General features: G+C 41.5%; 1 protein-coding gene across 2 annotated transcripts; it reads left to right on the top strand.

Annotated features, from left to right (window-relative positions):
• Nucleotides 1-2,015: 2,015 nt before the first annotated feature.
• On the top strand, nt 2,016-12,816 carry zmp:0000001088 (trypsin). Of its 2 annotated transcripts, XM_054778354.1 has the most exons (6): nt 2,016-2,234; nt 9,005-9,072; nt 11,012-11,058; nt 11,276-11,417; nt 11,500-11,766; nt 11,908-12,816. In XM_054778354.1, exons 1-6 carry the CDS (start codon nt 2,120-2,122, stop codon nt 12,073-12,075), a joined length of 807 nt encoding a protein of 268 aa, XP_054634329.1. In that variant the 5' UTR covers nt 2,016-2,119; the 3' UTR covers nt 12,076-12,816. The 2 variants fall into 2 exon arrangements, with proteins under 2 accessions (XP_054634329.1, XP_054634322.1); XM_054778347.1 differs by lacking the exon at nt 11,012-11,058 and having other exon boundaries at nt 9,005-9,164.
• The last annotated feature ends 2,598 nt before the right edge of the window (nt 12,817-15,414 follow it).

The following is a 15,414-nucleotide window of genomic DNA, read 5'->3' as shown; positions in this document are numbered from 1 at the left end:
TGGTGCCTCACTTCATTGCACTCCTGATTTATTGCAATCTACCAATTGTTTCACTGATGATGCTTTTCACACAGCTGTGACCGGGAGAAAAGACTAAATCCACAGATTGTAAGATACAGCGGAATCTCGTTTTTCGTCATTAATCCGTTCCAAATGGTCAGACGAAAACTGAAACGTATGAAAGCCGAATCAATTTTTCCAATAAGAAATAATGTAAATCCAATGAATCCCTTCCAGACACTCATAAATATTAACACAAAACACATTTCATCGTGAATATAGTTTTACATGCAGGAAACAATGTGAAATACATATAAATGACCAATGTAATGGATAAATGAACATTTAAAAATGACTTTTACCTTTATTAAAGAGCGAACGGTTAGAGCAGGATATTGCTAAGTTGAACCAAAAGCAAAACTTCTGGCATTTGCAACTTTTTTTTGCAGCCGTCCTAAATAAAAAGAGGACTGATTCCTCTAACACTCAGAAATACGCAGTGTGCTTGAACGCCTCATCAGCGCACATGGTGCATTGCTTGAAAGGAGGAAGGAAGGAGTGAGACACCGAGTTGTTCATCGTTGTGTGTGCCTATGAACATATAAACTACCCACACACTCATAATAAAGATGATTAAAGGATTCCCTGGCCAGAATCTGTCCATAGTGTCCAAACTCTAAAAGAACCACTATCCATTCTTCCCAGAGTCAGCAATGTATGGATGCTTTGTTGGGGCACTCGACTAGTTTTATTAGGTGCACTGTTTGGTTATACAATAACCAAGACATATTTCTGTCAAAAAACAAATCCCACAAAAACCAGGGTGCACAAAAAAATGACGTTTCCCTGTAGAGGCAATGTGTAAAAGGCTAAGTGGGACAGTGGCTGTGTCAAAGGTTAGTCCACTCGACTGGAGTGTAAAGTTAAACATCCGAGGCGCCATTCTCCAGGATCTTTTTTAAAGCAATTGCCTTTGTCCGACAAGTATTGTATAAATGCCATACCTGACACTGGAATGGATGTTGTTACACATCTAATTATCTGAGTCTCTGAGTCTATTTTTCACACTTGACTGATCATCAGATTGAACAGGTTCTCTCCTGGCCCATGTACCACCTCTCTGTGAATTGTGGATATGTGTTGTATTTTTGTTAGTACCTAACCCCTCTGTCCCACGTATATCCCGCTTAACATCGGCAATAAAAAGCAAAGGTTTGCCGTCACAATGTGCCAGACGTTGGAAAATTGCTTTCTGTCATACAGTACAGGCCAAAAGTTGACTAAAGGCATCAAAGCTACGAATGAACACGTGGAATTATGTGCTTAACAAAAAAGTGTGAGATAACTCGAAATATGTCTTATATTTTAGATTCATCAGAGTACCTTTTTTGATATCGCTGCAAACCCTTGGCGTTCTCTCAGTGACCTCCATGAGGTAGTCACCTGAAATTGTTTTCACTTCACAGATGTGCCTTGTCAGGGTTACTTTGTGGAATTTCTTGCCTTATTAATGGGGTTGGGATAATTCAGTTGTGTTGTGTGTGTCCAAACTGCTGCTCTGTGCTGTATACTGTACAGCTAACTTTCCATTGTAGGGTAAAGGAGATGGATGTCAGACTGTAAAGAGCTTTATGTAGAAAAAAGGAAGCGGTTCACAGGTAGAGGATGTAAAAAGAAGCAAGAGGCCGACAGAGATAGCGATTAGCCATCTGAGGTCGAGTACCCCCACAAGGATAGAAGCGGTGAGGACACCTGACCCAAAATGAACGAGGGGCTGAGTTGACGTACCGCTGCTTGTCATCATACAAACCTCGGAGACTGTACAAACATGATCTATTGGCATCCTCAGTATGATCATCTTTGGAGAGCTTCAACCTCAGCTCAGTGGTGTCAAATGACTCAGAAGGTGACATCAATGGAGTTACATAACAAAAGAGGACTGGCTCACAGTAATGTTGCGTATATACCGTCCCCTTTTCCTTGCAAGTGAAGGTCCTCCAGCATGAGTAGGTCACAGAGGAGGTACTGAGGGATGTCAATTATATATATCAGTTCAGCACATGGAGGTGACCATGGAAACTGAAATAGGAACTACAAGAAACCCGAGAGTGTTGGTAGGATGCTGTCACATCAACTTAAGACAGGTAGCACTCAAACAACTCTTTTCCACTGTCTAACTATGGACTTCATGGGTATGTTGCTCTGCATTCTGTTGGACATCCTGTCCGTCAGCTGTAAGTAGGCATCTTTATTTTCATGACATTACATTTCATTATCGTAGACATGAAAATGCTTGATGTGAGGTAATATCTAGGTGATGCTTCAAGTTTGGAATCACAATACTAGAACACACACGCTCATTTACAAGATACGTTTTTTTTTTTTTTAATGTACTGTCCTGGGGCCACACGGTGGATGAGTGGTTAGCATGTTGGCCAAACAGTCAGATCGGGATGACCTGGGTTCCGCTCTGTGTGCAGCTTGCATGTTCGTGTGTGTTTGTGTGGTTTCCTCCTCGCGACTCTAAATTGTCCATACGTGTGAATGTGAGTTTGAACGGTTGTTTGTACACCCAGTCCAGGGTGTACCCCGCCTCTCACCCAAAGTCAGCTGGGCTAAGCGGCATAGAACATGCACAGATGTACTGTTAAAAAGTCTTAATTGTACCTACAGAGGACCATATACTGTAAGTTTACGTAACTGCTTTTATCTTTTATTCAAAATACATATGGAATTTTCTCAAGAAGTATTTGCTATGACAATTTTGTTAAAGGTAAAAGTGTCACAGCCTTGCAAACACTTTTGACAAATGGATTACACTTCTTGTTTGGGCTCCATGTTTAACGTTAATATAACATCCTGTAACGTAGCAATCATACCAGCTCAGTCATGTAAAAAGCAGATTTCCACTTTCAAAGTGAAAAGGTCAATCAGAATGACAAATGAAAGTGCAGAGCAGCATTACAGTAAGTAATTGAAGCCAAGAGGCCCTCGGTCAATTATGTCACAAAGACCCAATGTAAAACGAGACTGATAATCATCTTGAGGTAATTGAAGATCTATTACTGAACACAACAGCTTGAATGCATTTGAAACAACGTTTGAGACTGATGAAAGTCTATACGCACATGAACATTTCAGCAGATACAGTGAAACCTCGGTAAGCGTCATTAATCCGTTCCAGAACGTATGCTAACCAAATCCATAAGGAATAATGCAAATCCAATTAATCCGTTGTGGACACCCAACAACGTCACCACAAAACTATTTTAAATATTGAACACTTCTAGTTTTACATGGAGAAAACAATTTGAAATGCATGTACGGTAAATACAGTGGAACCTTGGCTAGCGTACGCTTCAGTTAGCGCGTTGTTCGGTTGACGCCGATACAATATGGCGCAACTCTTGCTGTGTTACTAATACACTGCGTGAGTCCAACTGTGATCTTAATGTATTTTTATAACAAAACATCATTGTTAGCAGCCTATTAGCTTGATACTACAGTAATCCCTCATTTATTGCGGTTAATTGGAGCCAGACTCAACCGCGATAAGTGAATTTCCCTGAAGCAGGATTCCTTCTTTATAAATGGAATATTTTCGTAGTTATGGCATAGAAAACCAGTTTACGATCTTCTAAATACATTTTTTTTAAACATTGTGACAGTTTTCTAGTCATGAAATAACACTCATATAGTAACCTTTACATTCATATTACCCAATATAGTAGATAGATATGAGAAAATAAGCCATTTAAGACAGTCGACCTTGTAGGGGAGCAGAATCAGTGGCAGATAGGAAGTGACGTCAGGTGTTGAGAGTTGAGTTTTAGGTTGTTGTGGGCTATGGACGCAACAGTAACCTGTTTTATTATTATGATTGTTATTATTATATTATTATTATTGTGCCTATTGTGAGATCATTTCAACCTGCATTGACTCAAAATCATTCGTTCCAGATTCGAGTAATGATCGGCTTGAGGTTTTACTCAAATGGCATAGCAAAGCTGGCTGGGGAATGAATGAGCAGCACCACTTTGACATAATGTGGCTGAAGAAACCCCGATGGGCCCATCACTCTGGAACGGGGTCAGTTTGAACTCATTAGGACAACATTACTTTTTTTTCCATTATTACAGAGTCCATTATGCATGCTCCTTACAAATTGACTTTAGTAATAAGTAGAGATGCTGAATATTGGCTTTATATCGATATCCGATATCACAGGACAGGACGTGCTCCCAGCGACGCTACAATAAAAAAAAAACATACGCTAGCATGCATGCGGCAGCGGGAGCAAAACTGAGTTTGGTTGAACTTAATTGAAGTATTTTAGAATGTACTCACGTTATTTTTGATCAATCCTCATCCACAAATCCATCAACGTCCTCATGTTCTGTATTCGACACAAAAAAGCCGTCTTCTTTTCCGTTCGCTACTAGTCTGTTAACTTGTCAGTGTTATTCAGCTCCGAAGCAAAGAAGGAAACTTCTCCTGTTTCTTCTGCCAACTTTATTTATTGAACGCCACCAGACAGCAGCTCAGAACACACACACATCTCTCAGCATCGTCTCTCCTTCCTGCTTGCCCACAAGGCAAAGGTTAAACAAGCCCCACTACATAGCTGTCCAGCCAATGCCTGTAAGAAATGACACCGTTTATTTCCTGGTGTGCACTGGTCAATACAGTAATGGCGCTTGTTGTGGGGAAGGAGAGACTCACGTCGCCGATGCACTTTAATGGCTTTATTAACAGCGGAGAACACTGCAGGACTTTACATCCACGCCAACATAAACACACTTCCCAACTCTCTCCAAACTCACAGCTAGCACTGAGCCTAGCTCTCCTGCTCGGGACACCCACCGTCACTTCCCGTCACTTCCTGATGAACTAAAGCTGTAATGACGCTCTGCCGTATAAAAAGTAAAATATAAAAAACAAGCGTAAGACATTACTAGCACAGCTTTGTTCTGTGGGTTGTGGATATATTCTATCAGTTATTATTAAGCCTCTAGCTTCCTTTTAGTAAGTAAAAACCTTGGCTATGATTGCACTACATTGTCATGTAGACCTACAAAGTCCACTTGGAAGAACAAGAGGTGACTAAATGTATTGCAACTGATGTGAAACTGATGAGGGGTAGGATTAAATAAGCTTTGCTTCTTCCTACTCCTTTTTGGACATGCAAAATTGTGAATTGTACTATGTGATGTGCTACTGTTTCACTCATGCATGTTCAGGATTAAAACCATGAACCATGATAATAACAAGCCTAGTAGTGCTGTACAACTTTTATCCGCAGTCCGCAGTTCCCTCTACTGGTCAACATTATTATTATTATTTTTTTCCCCTTTTTTTTTCTTTTTTTTCCTCTACTGGTCAACATTCAAACTGGACGCCAACCTGTCTATAGAGGCCCTCTGTCTATAGCAGCCACTTTTGCAGACTCCCTCTAGTGGCCGCTATAGACAAGTTTGACTGTAGTTACCCAATGAGGATTTTCCTTCAGCACGAGTACTGATAATGACGAGCTGTACTCGTTTCATGCTCGTGCTCGGCAAAAATGCATCATCCGTAACGGATACTCGTCTAAAACAAATAACCGGTTCAGCCCTACAGTTTGATGGCTATGTGATATGATGGTGAGATGAAGCTGCATGCTTCATTGCTGCCATTCTTTCATCGTGTTGAGCTTGCACAGTGGTTCTCAGTTAACTCATGTCATGCCCCCACTGGGGGACAGAAATATTTTTGCACCACCCCGATTTGAAATACTACTGAGAAACTGATAATATATATTTATTTATCTGTACTGCACAGACTTAACTCTAAACTGAAGCCAGCGAAATGCAACAAAATGGAGAGGAGTGAAGCATACAAGTGTGTGCCAGAGTAAAATTAAATGCTGAGTATGACAATTTCATACATGTTGGCAGATTTGGACTAATATTTAAAGTCCCCCCCAGCCACCCACCCACCCCCAGGGCGGCCAGCCCAACTATTTGAGAAGCACTGAGCTTGCACAACATCAGTGGAGATCTTATGAAGACCCTCGGTTACACATACAGTATAAGCAATCAAAAGGCCAAACTTAAATAAATAATAATTCCATAAATAATTCCAGATCACACTCGTGTGCCGATATCATTATCGGAGGAAAAAATTATAACAATATGAACCATTTTTATGCTAGTATCGGACATCCCTGTTTTGTAAGGGATACACAGCTTTCTAGCGCCTATATGTTATGTCAGATTGTTTTCCGTTTTTGTTTGTGAAAATGGCCTTTTTTTTTCTCACCTCATTTCTTCCCCAGAAATCCAACGCCATCCTTCCTGGGTTTAATAATGCATGAAACAGTTGTCAACTCTCTTTTAGTTGTTCAAGCAATGTCCTTGGTTGGTTTCTTAGCTTGATTCAGGTAATTTTTCACCAACAAAGAACCAGCTTTGTCACGTCTTGTCACGCTCTCTGATCAAATTATAGCAAGACCTTCAGGGTTCTACTCGAAGGGCTTGTGAATGTGTTCTTCTCAAACACACCGATTGCACGTAGAGGTCACTGTCTCGTGTTACCACTTTACTGATGACTTGGACCTTTGGTGCTCAGCAGCAGTAACTTTAATGGGAACTTATTGCTTATTCTCCCTGACACTGTCACGGTAATATTAAGAAAAGCATTTAGGTCAATCAATTGCAGTTCAAATTCAAAGAAAAAAATGTGAAAGACTAAATAGGCAGGGACCGATGGGGAAGGTATTGTGTGCTTCTGTTCTTTTACATGGAAAACAGAGCACGGAGCCGTAAAGTGTGAAGTTTTCCCCTTTAAACAATTGCCATTAAGTCTTGAATCAATTTGGACACAACCCTACCGTATACAGTACGTGACAGACTTTTCTTCCTGCAACAATGTGTAGACCCTAGGTTCCCAAAGTGGGGTACACCGTGGGTACACCCAGTGGCGGACTTAGCAATTTTGGGGCCTAAAGCGAACACAGCCAGGGGCCCTCTTCATATGTTCTTTTAACACAAAAGAGCAGGGAAGGTAGCCTCAAAGGCCCCTATCAATACACAACCTTGCACTAAATTAATACAGAATAAAGTTTCAGATATAAAACCAGTGACAAAATGCTAGGTATTCATTTTTGATCAAAACCAACCCAGACATCATCACAACAGATGTGTATGTGCGTGCGTGCTTGTGTGTGTGTTACATAGTGAAAGAGAAAGAGACTGTGGTTATGTATTGAGGATGAAGATGAACAAGTACAATCTAACAAAAGGAATTACTGAACAATATATGCCAGCAGTCATAACCATCCACAGTGTCAGGAGGAAGGCACAGAAATGGGGAGAAATCAATTATTTGCAAAGATGACTTATGTTTATGTGTGTGAGACAGCGAGACAGAAACAGGGAAAGTTTATGTTCAAAGAGAGGGGGTGTTCATGTGTGTTTCGGTCTCTCACAACACTTTGCAAACTATCGCTTTCTCCCCATTTCCATGCCTTCCATGAGAGAAGTCAAACAGAGGTTACAAATACATAATGTGGATGCTCATTACCTTGTTGAAGCACATCCATATTGTTGTCCATGTTTTTCATTGCATAAATGTCAAAGAAAGGAAGTGCTTCTTGTTGCTGTAACTTCTCACTGGACTTCACACACAGGTGAAGTGTCGCAGCACCAAACTTGTTGACATTTTTTCTACCGACACCGTGAGGAATCTTGAGACCTTCGACAATGAGGCAATATATTTTTTGGCGTCCTCTCTCCGTTTCCTCTGTTCACATGTGCGTCATGTGAACAAATAAGTACGTTTGGTGATTATTTTGTGCTTTAAGAGTGTTTCATCTTGAAGAGTTCATTTATAATTGGTGTTCCAATCCCCGCACGGCGCAGCGGTGAAAACCTGTCACTGTCAATGGGGATTCACCCGAAAATAAGCATTGGTTGTATGTAGTGGGGTAGTGGTTCTTTTAGAGTTGGACACCATGGAAATATTCCGGTCAGTTAATAATTGAATCATCTTTATTATGCAAGTGGATAGGCTCTTTTAGCAACATATTTGTGTGCCCAGAGGAGCTTGGCTTTGTCCAAAGGAGTGTGTGTGGTCTTCTTGAGTCACACAACGCACACAAATGATGGACGCTTCATACTCAACAAGCTAGATCAAAACTGTTATCAGTGTTGAGCTAGCTTTGTTCTAAGAACGGTGCATTCAGGTGCATCACGTAACTCCTCGGACACTCGGAAATCACAGGAAACGCACACAAACAAGCACATGCAGCCCAGATCACGTGATTGCTCATAACAGTAAGACAATGTTACAAAATGTTCTACTTAAAACAGACATCAATGTTAAAGAAATAGACTTTTGGAGAGATACTGCTTTATCATGATTGTTAAACTTTCCCCTTCAATGTGGTATGAAATGAATATGCAGACTTAAACCACGGCCATCGTGAGCGGACAAAAAAAGTGGAGCTCAAATTGAAGCCATTCAAACGGAAGGATGCCAACATCAGACTGGAATAAAACATATGTAGGATGATTACTTATCAATTTATCAGTATTCATGTCAAACTTTATACTACTGTCACCGTGGAAAATACACGCTTTTGACCCAGAATTACTATAAAATTAAATATGTTCAATATTTCAAGTTAATTAAGATAATGTACATGGCTTCAGGTCAAATATCTGAAGGGGTAGGTCACTGTAAAAAGTTTGGGTACCACTGGTGTAGACCATTTTTCTCCATGTCTTCATTCTTGCTAATTTGTCAAAGAACGATGCTGTGAGAATGGATTCAAGGCCTCAGGATTCAGATCATGCCAGTACGAGTGAATTAATCAGAGTCCCTCCCAAATGAGATTTTGTCTCATCGATCTCTTCAATCCTGAACAGTCATGTCCCTTCGGTGATATCTATTATGTTAATAAGACAAAGCACGAGGACCTTATGTGCTATGCTGTCATTTTTTATTTCTGTGTGTGTCACAGGTCAAGATGCGATACAGGGACGCATTGTGGGAGGATACGCACCAGTTCCACATTCAATCAAGTACATTGTATCGCTACAGACGACAGACCGTCGACACTTCTGTGGGGGTTCCTTGATAAATAAGTACTGGGTAATCACTGCAGCACACTGTGATATTGGGTGAGCTGCTTTTTTCTCATGATTTATTATTGGTTCCAATTTGGGAATACGGTGTAATATCTAGATATCAGTAGTTTTTGTAAGGGTGTTGAAAGACAAGATCAATCTTTGGCTTGAATGACAACAAACAAATGAGGGTCCTCGTTTTTGTCATTTTGTTGTTAAAGGCTTGCTCATTCCCTGTATGACCGGTGTCAGAGTTTGGTTGGTTGGACCCGTTTCCAGTGAGGGTTGGACCCCGCCAGGCTGCCCTCTGTCACCGATTCTGTTCATTACTTTTATGAACAGAATTTCTAGGCGCAGCCAGCGTGTTGAAGGGTTCCGGTTTGGTAGCTGCAGGATTGCATCTCTGCTTTTTGCAGATGATGTGGTCCTGTTGGCTTCAGAGAGCCGTGACCTTCAACTCTCACTGGATCAGTTTGCCTCCGAGTGTGAAGCGGCTGTGATGAGAATCAGCACCTCTTTGTCGCAGTCCATGGTCTGGAAAAGGGTGGAGTGTCATCTTTGGGTCGGGAGTGAGATCCTACCCCAAGTGGAGGAGTACCTCGGGGTCGGGATCGACAGGCGGATTGGTGCAGTGTCTGGAGTGATGCCGAAAGGCGAAGCTCTCAATTTGCCGGTCGGTTCCTACCCTCACCTATTGTCATGAGCTTTGGGTAGTGAGCGAAAGGACAACATTGCGTGTACAAGCGGCCAAAATGAGTTTTCTCTGGTCAAGATGACTCCCGGACGCCCCCCCGGGGAGGTGTTCAGGGCACATCGTTGGAGAGACTATGTCTCTCAACTGGCCTGGGAACGCCTCAGGATCCACCGGGAGGAGCTGGACGAAGTAGCTGGGGAGAGGGAAGTCTTGGCTGCTGCGCCCACGACCCAACCTCGGATAAACGGAAGAAAATGGATGGATGGATGGATGGATGGATGGATGGTAATCAGATAACCATTATAAATCTTGAATACTTAACAGGTTGAAAAATGTGTTAAAATGATGAACATTCATGTGACAAAACACAAACACTTTCGAAGGATTCAAGGGTCAAACTGTGTACAACAAGAGGAGGGTTATTATCCAATGCCGGTGCCAAATTAGTACTTTTGAAACTGTGCCCATGCTCAAAAGATGCCCCAACCCGTACTTAAAAAAAGGAAAGCATACACATTTTGTCCAAAAAGAATGGCTTTTTATTTTTACAGAATTTTGTGACATGCAAGTGGAATAGAATATGAATTTAAATACTTCAATAATATAAATAAAATTATAACTAATACATTACATTACATTACAACATAGTACAGTATTTTAAGTGCATACTTTCCAAATATTGGAGTAGAATTTGATCGTTGATACACAATTGTGACTGTTACGATGGTGTTTGCTAGTTAATCCTACATGCAAGAGTTGTGTATAACAGAACAAAATGACGTTAGTGGAATGACGTGCTGGTGTTGTAATGTTGACGTTCAGAGGGAGTGCTGTGTGTTGGTGTGGAGAGCGTGGACCTTCAAGCACTTGTCGCTGGTGACTGAGTCTGCATTAATTTAGCACTTAAGTGAAACACTGATAGCCACTTAATTTTTCAGTCCAGTTAAGCCACTTTGACACTTTGCGTGCCAATGAGTACATTTGTTGTAAACTGGCGTCAACTACAGTCGTCCTTCACTCTATCGCGGTTTTTCACAAATGAATTAATTCATTAATGATCGCTCTTTTGTGGTTGACTATGGCCTATTATTAGTCCAAAAATACTGAAAGACAAGTCATACGTAATATTCTGGTCACCAGGTGTCAGTAATGTTACATTGATAGGACATTATCTTAGATGACATTACCTTAACAGTGCATGAGTCAGTCCGACGTGAATGAAAAGAAGTTATCCTCCCATTCCGTGTGGAAGTGGTAAGTTTTTGGCTTCTTACTTTGTCCTTCTTCCCCATTCTGTTTGAAACATATCCATATGAACTGAAAAGATGATGAATAAATGTGAACCTGGCTGTCTTCCATTTGTAAAGATAAAATAAATTTTAAAAAACGCAGAACTGTTATTCACATTTTTTAACAATGACTAATGATTTGATTAATGTATTAGAAAGTTGGGTTTTTTTCACTTCCACAGGGTGGATAAAATGATGATAGTGGCTGGAGATTACTCTCTGATCATCTATGAGGGGACGGAGCAGGGAATCCTACCCCAGCTGTTGGTGCCTCATCCCAAGTACAGCAGCTCCACCAACAACAATGACATCATGCTCATAAAGGTTAGGTTACACCAAACTTGGAGAATATTAACATTTAGAAAAGGAGGCGTTGGTCTAGGGTGAGTATTCGCTCTCTCTCCAGCTGAGGGCCCCGGTGGATCTGAACAGCTTTGTGTCCATAGCCCTACTGCCCAAGCAGGGTGCCTCCATTGCTGAGGGCAGACTGTGTCGGGTGTCTGGGTGGGGATACACTCATCCAGAAGGAGGCCAGATCCCCTCCACCCTGCGCACAGTCAAGCTGCCCATCATCTCATCCAATAAATGCAACAGCAGTGACTCCTTCAGTGGCAGCATCACAGAAAACATGCTCTGTGCAGGCTACAGTATCGGCGGGAAGGACGCCTGTCAGGTAAGTAGCGCTGTGATTGAAATTATAGTTATTAAAACAACTTGCGAACCCAACAATGAGCTTTAGGGAAGGTCAAACTTTAGTTTTACTTTGACTTTAGTTCTTCACATAACTAACATGGATTGCTCCCTGCGTTCACAGGGAGATTCTGGGGGTCCACTGGTATGCGATGGCCTTGTCTACGGCCTGGTCTCCTGGGGGAATGGGTGCGCTGATGCCCAGTTTCCTGGAGTCTACACTGCTGTATCAAAGTACCGCAGGTGGATAGACGACACGATCTTTAGTTACTACAGCAGGTGTACCAATTAGACACAATGAGGTAGAAAATCAGCATCTCTGCTACAATACAAGAACAGCCTGTCATTGTTGACAAACAATGACTTTGTTGGACATTTTAACCCAGTCTGCTACAGTATGATATTTTATTGTGAAGTCCCGAAACTGTAGGTTACCCGAATGTAAAGGGGGAACAGACATCTCTACTTCAGACTTTTGCACCCTTGTGTCAAACTACCACTACAAGTTTGAATTATTGTCATGTGCATTGTTAAATACTTACAGAAAAAAAGTTATTAACCATACCGCAACATATCAACAATGAGGTGCCATACTGCTGTGTGTTATTCAGCGTTAGAACTTCTAGCCTAACCTCGTAGGAGACAGAAAAATGTGAGTATAAAAACCTTTAATTACGTTTAGAACTACAAATAAACTTTATTCTTGGTTTGTTCATTTAAAATTGGCCATCATTTCATCAAAATTGAATATTTTATCTCGGCCAGCACCTCTCAGATGTCTCCCATCACACGTTGGCTATCGAGACCTTTTTTACATGAGCACAAACTGAACAGCGAATAACAGATTATGCTCTGTCTATTCTATGGCTCACATTAACATGACTCAGAGTGGTTCGTGAGTAGCACACTCTTCTGGTGAATATATGTAATAGCAACAGAACTTCACAATAAATACAGCAATACAGTTGGCTTATCAATGACTTACATTTACCTGAAGAATTGTAAGAGAATCCACTTCATTTTGCAAATAAAGACTAGCATTTGACTAACAATAAAATATAAATACAATAAGCACACCCCCACGGCATCGCTCATGCATGCATGCTTCGTTTGCACTTTCAATGTGTAGAGCCCCACGTCACGCTCTCAGTGTACACTGCCGGCTTGTGACAGCTTTTGGGCGGGGCGGACCTGTCAACAGCACCCGCTGTTGCTCAGTGAAAACACAAAATGCAGAGCAAATACCAGAAAAACAACAACGCCAGAAAAAGTACCTAGATTTGTCGCTCGTCGCTTTTGAGAAAATATGTCGTCAAGAGCGGTTGGAACGTCGCCAGATCTAGCGACAAAATCGCCAAGTTGGCAACGCTGCAGGCGCAGCATTTTGTTAAGAAAATGCTGACTCTAATTTGTAAAAATGCACTCTATGAGTTATTTCTCCATGCAATATATACAAATATGTAAAGATAACACTTCCGCTTCTATTTTCAAAATCTACTTTCTGGGACAGAATGTTCGTCCTGGTCACTGGCAGCTGCTGAAATTGTAATGCTCTCATGAAATATGCATGCAATCTGTCTTTTCCTCTGAGCAATCTGTATAATGGCTTCGAGGCCATTAAACACGAAGACGGAGCCTTAGCTGACAGGGATTTAAGGCAAAAAAATGTGCAACTCTCGCCTTCAGAATAAGACCTTGTTTGGATCGAGTGTCTTGTATCATGCCATGGCAACCAACCCCTGATCTGCTACCTTTGTGGTCCGATATTGGTGGACCAGGCAGTACCGGCCGGGGTTGCCATTGTGTGAGAGTCATGCATATGACGCTTTTCATATGCACTCACACTGCCCCTCCCATTCCTCACGCATTTATCGAAATTCACCATCCACCTGCCCTAGCTACCTCTGATTCGCTGAATTACAGGAAAAACAGCTTCTTGTCAAATCAGATACCCCGTCGGGAGCAGTTGCCATTAAGCTAGTTGTGCATGTCAACTAGCCTATGAGGATGCAGGGGAAGCCGCGGGTATGCTTAAAACTACGTTCCATCCAACTGAAACTGTAATCACTGCATCTTTTAAACAATTAAAATGGCTTACATGTACTGTACATACACAAAAAAATGTTAAACGAAGATTTAAAAAGGTAGAGGGATATTTTCAATTGTGGTCCCAAAATGTCAAAAATGATCATAAAAAAGGATCTTTTTAAAGAAAACAAACAACTACCTGTTGTAAAAGTGAAATTATTCAGCGTAGAAAAACATTGATGCCTGCTTTTTTAGGTATTGTTAGTAACAAATATACAACTTTTCCCTCTGTGAGCCGTATCGATTCTTGGTGGAAGTGACGTGGGCAGGATACACGTACGAGCACTAAACAGTCAGCACTGAAGAAGAAAAAACATAACTTCAAGAAGTAGGCCACGAATGAAAGCACATCCACTTGGCTTATTGAGTCACAAAAACCGACATGCAAACGGTGCCTCTTAAGTTTCCAAGCCAAAAGACGAAACACTATTTGGGCTTGACAGCCAGCTTATTATGCTTGTCGAGGCGCAGCCTTCTAATACACGCTCACTGCCTCACATGGAGAGAAATGGTTCACTAATCATGTATCAATACCTTCTTAATATGTGACATTATTGAGATGCTCTCTAACAGTCCATGAGCTCATGTTATTTGAACTAAAAGTCCATTTTTCCTTTACGTTGTAAAGCAGCCTTAAACTTGCAGCCGACTTGACATCAGAGTTTAGTGTAAGTGCGGTCTGTGCACCCTGGGGAGATATGAGAAGCACTTTAGCTTGCTTAAAGGAAGGCAGCTCGTTGACCGGGCAAGCAATAACCACCACTGAGTATTGGGTGTGTTGTGGTAAGCCCGACTGGGCCAAGACGTCTTACTCTAAGGTTTTTTACAAGTTGGCAGCCCTGTGCAGCGCCCATGTTATACCCTGGACTGGGTGCCTGTCAATCACAGTGACACTCACTTTGCGGGGGTCCAGTTCAACTAACATGCATGTTTTTGGAATGGAATGAAACCGATGGAAGCACAGGGAAAAACTATATAGCACAAGGGTCACCAACACAGTACATGCGGGCACCAGGTCGCCCCTAAAGACCACATGAGTTGCCCCAGCCTGTTCTAAAAATAGCTCAAAAAGCACCACTTACCAGAGAGCCACATCTCATTTTTCTGGGTTGCTGTTCTTGTTTAAATCACACTTACATGTAAACTGGAAATGACGATATATATATATATTAAAAAAACACTAAATGTTTAATATAAATGAGCTCTGACCTAGTGTACTTAGTATAGTATACTAGTATAGTATACTATCAGTATTGTACACATGACCAAAACGTAGCATTTGTGGAGATGATACAAACGTGACGAAACCTAGCAGGTGCAGCGAAAATGAGGAGATGACTGACCCCCAAAAAGATGGCAGAAAAAAGAAAGAAAACATAATTTTCACGATTAATGGGAGGTAGAGTTTTTTTTACGACACAATGTGGAGAGACATTTCACATTGTGTCACACAAGCTACAATGCTAACTACCCACAGGGACGCGCACTACCAGCACAAAGAGCCCGTGAGTTAAAGGCTGCTTTGTGCAAACAGCAATCTTTT

The sequence above is a fragment of the Dunckerocampus dactyliophorus genome, chromosome 1, assembly GCF_027744805.1.
Source record: "Dunckerocampus dactyliophorus isolate RoL2022-P2 chromosome 1, RoL_Ddac_1.1, whole genome shotgun sequence".
Taxonomy (NCBI): domain Eukaryota; kingdom Metazoa; phylum Chordata; class Actinopteri; order Syngnathiformes; family Syngnathidae; genus Dunckerocampus; species Dunckerocampus dactyliophorus.
Note: the sequence above shows the minus strand (reverse complement) of the source record. Positions and strands in the feature narration are given on the sequence as shown.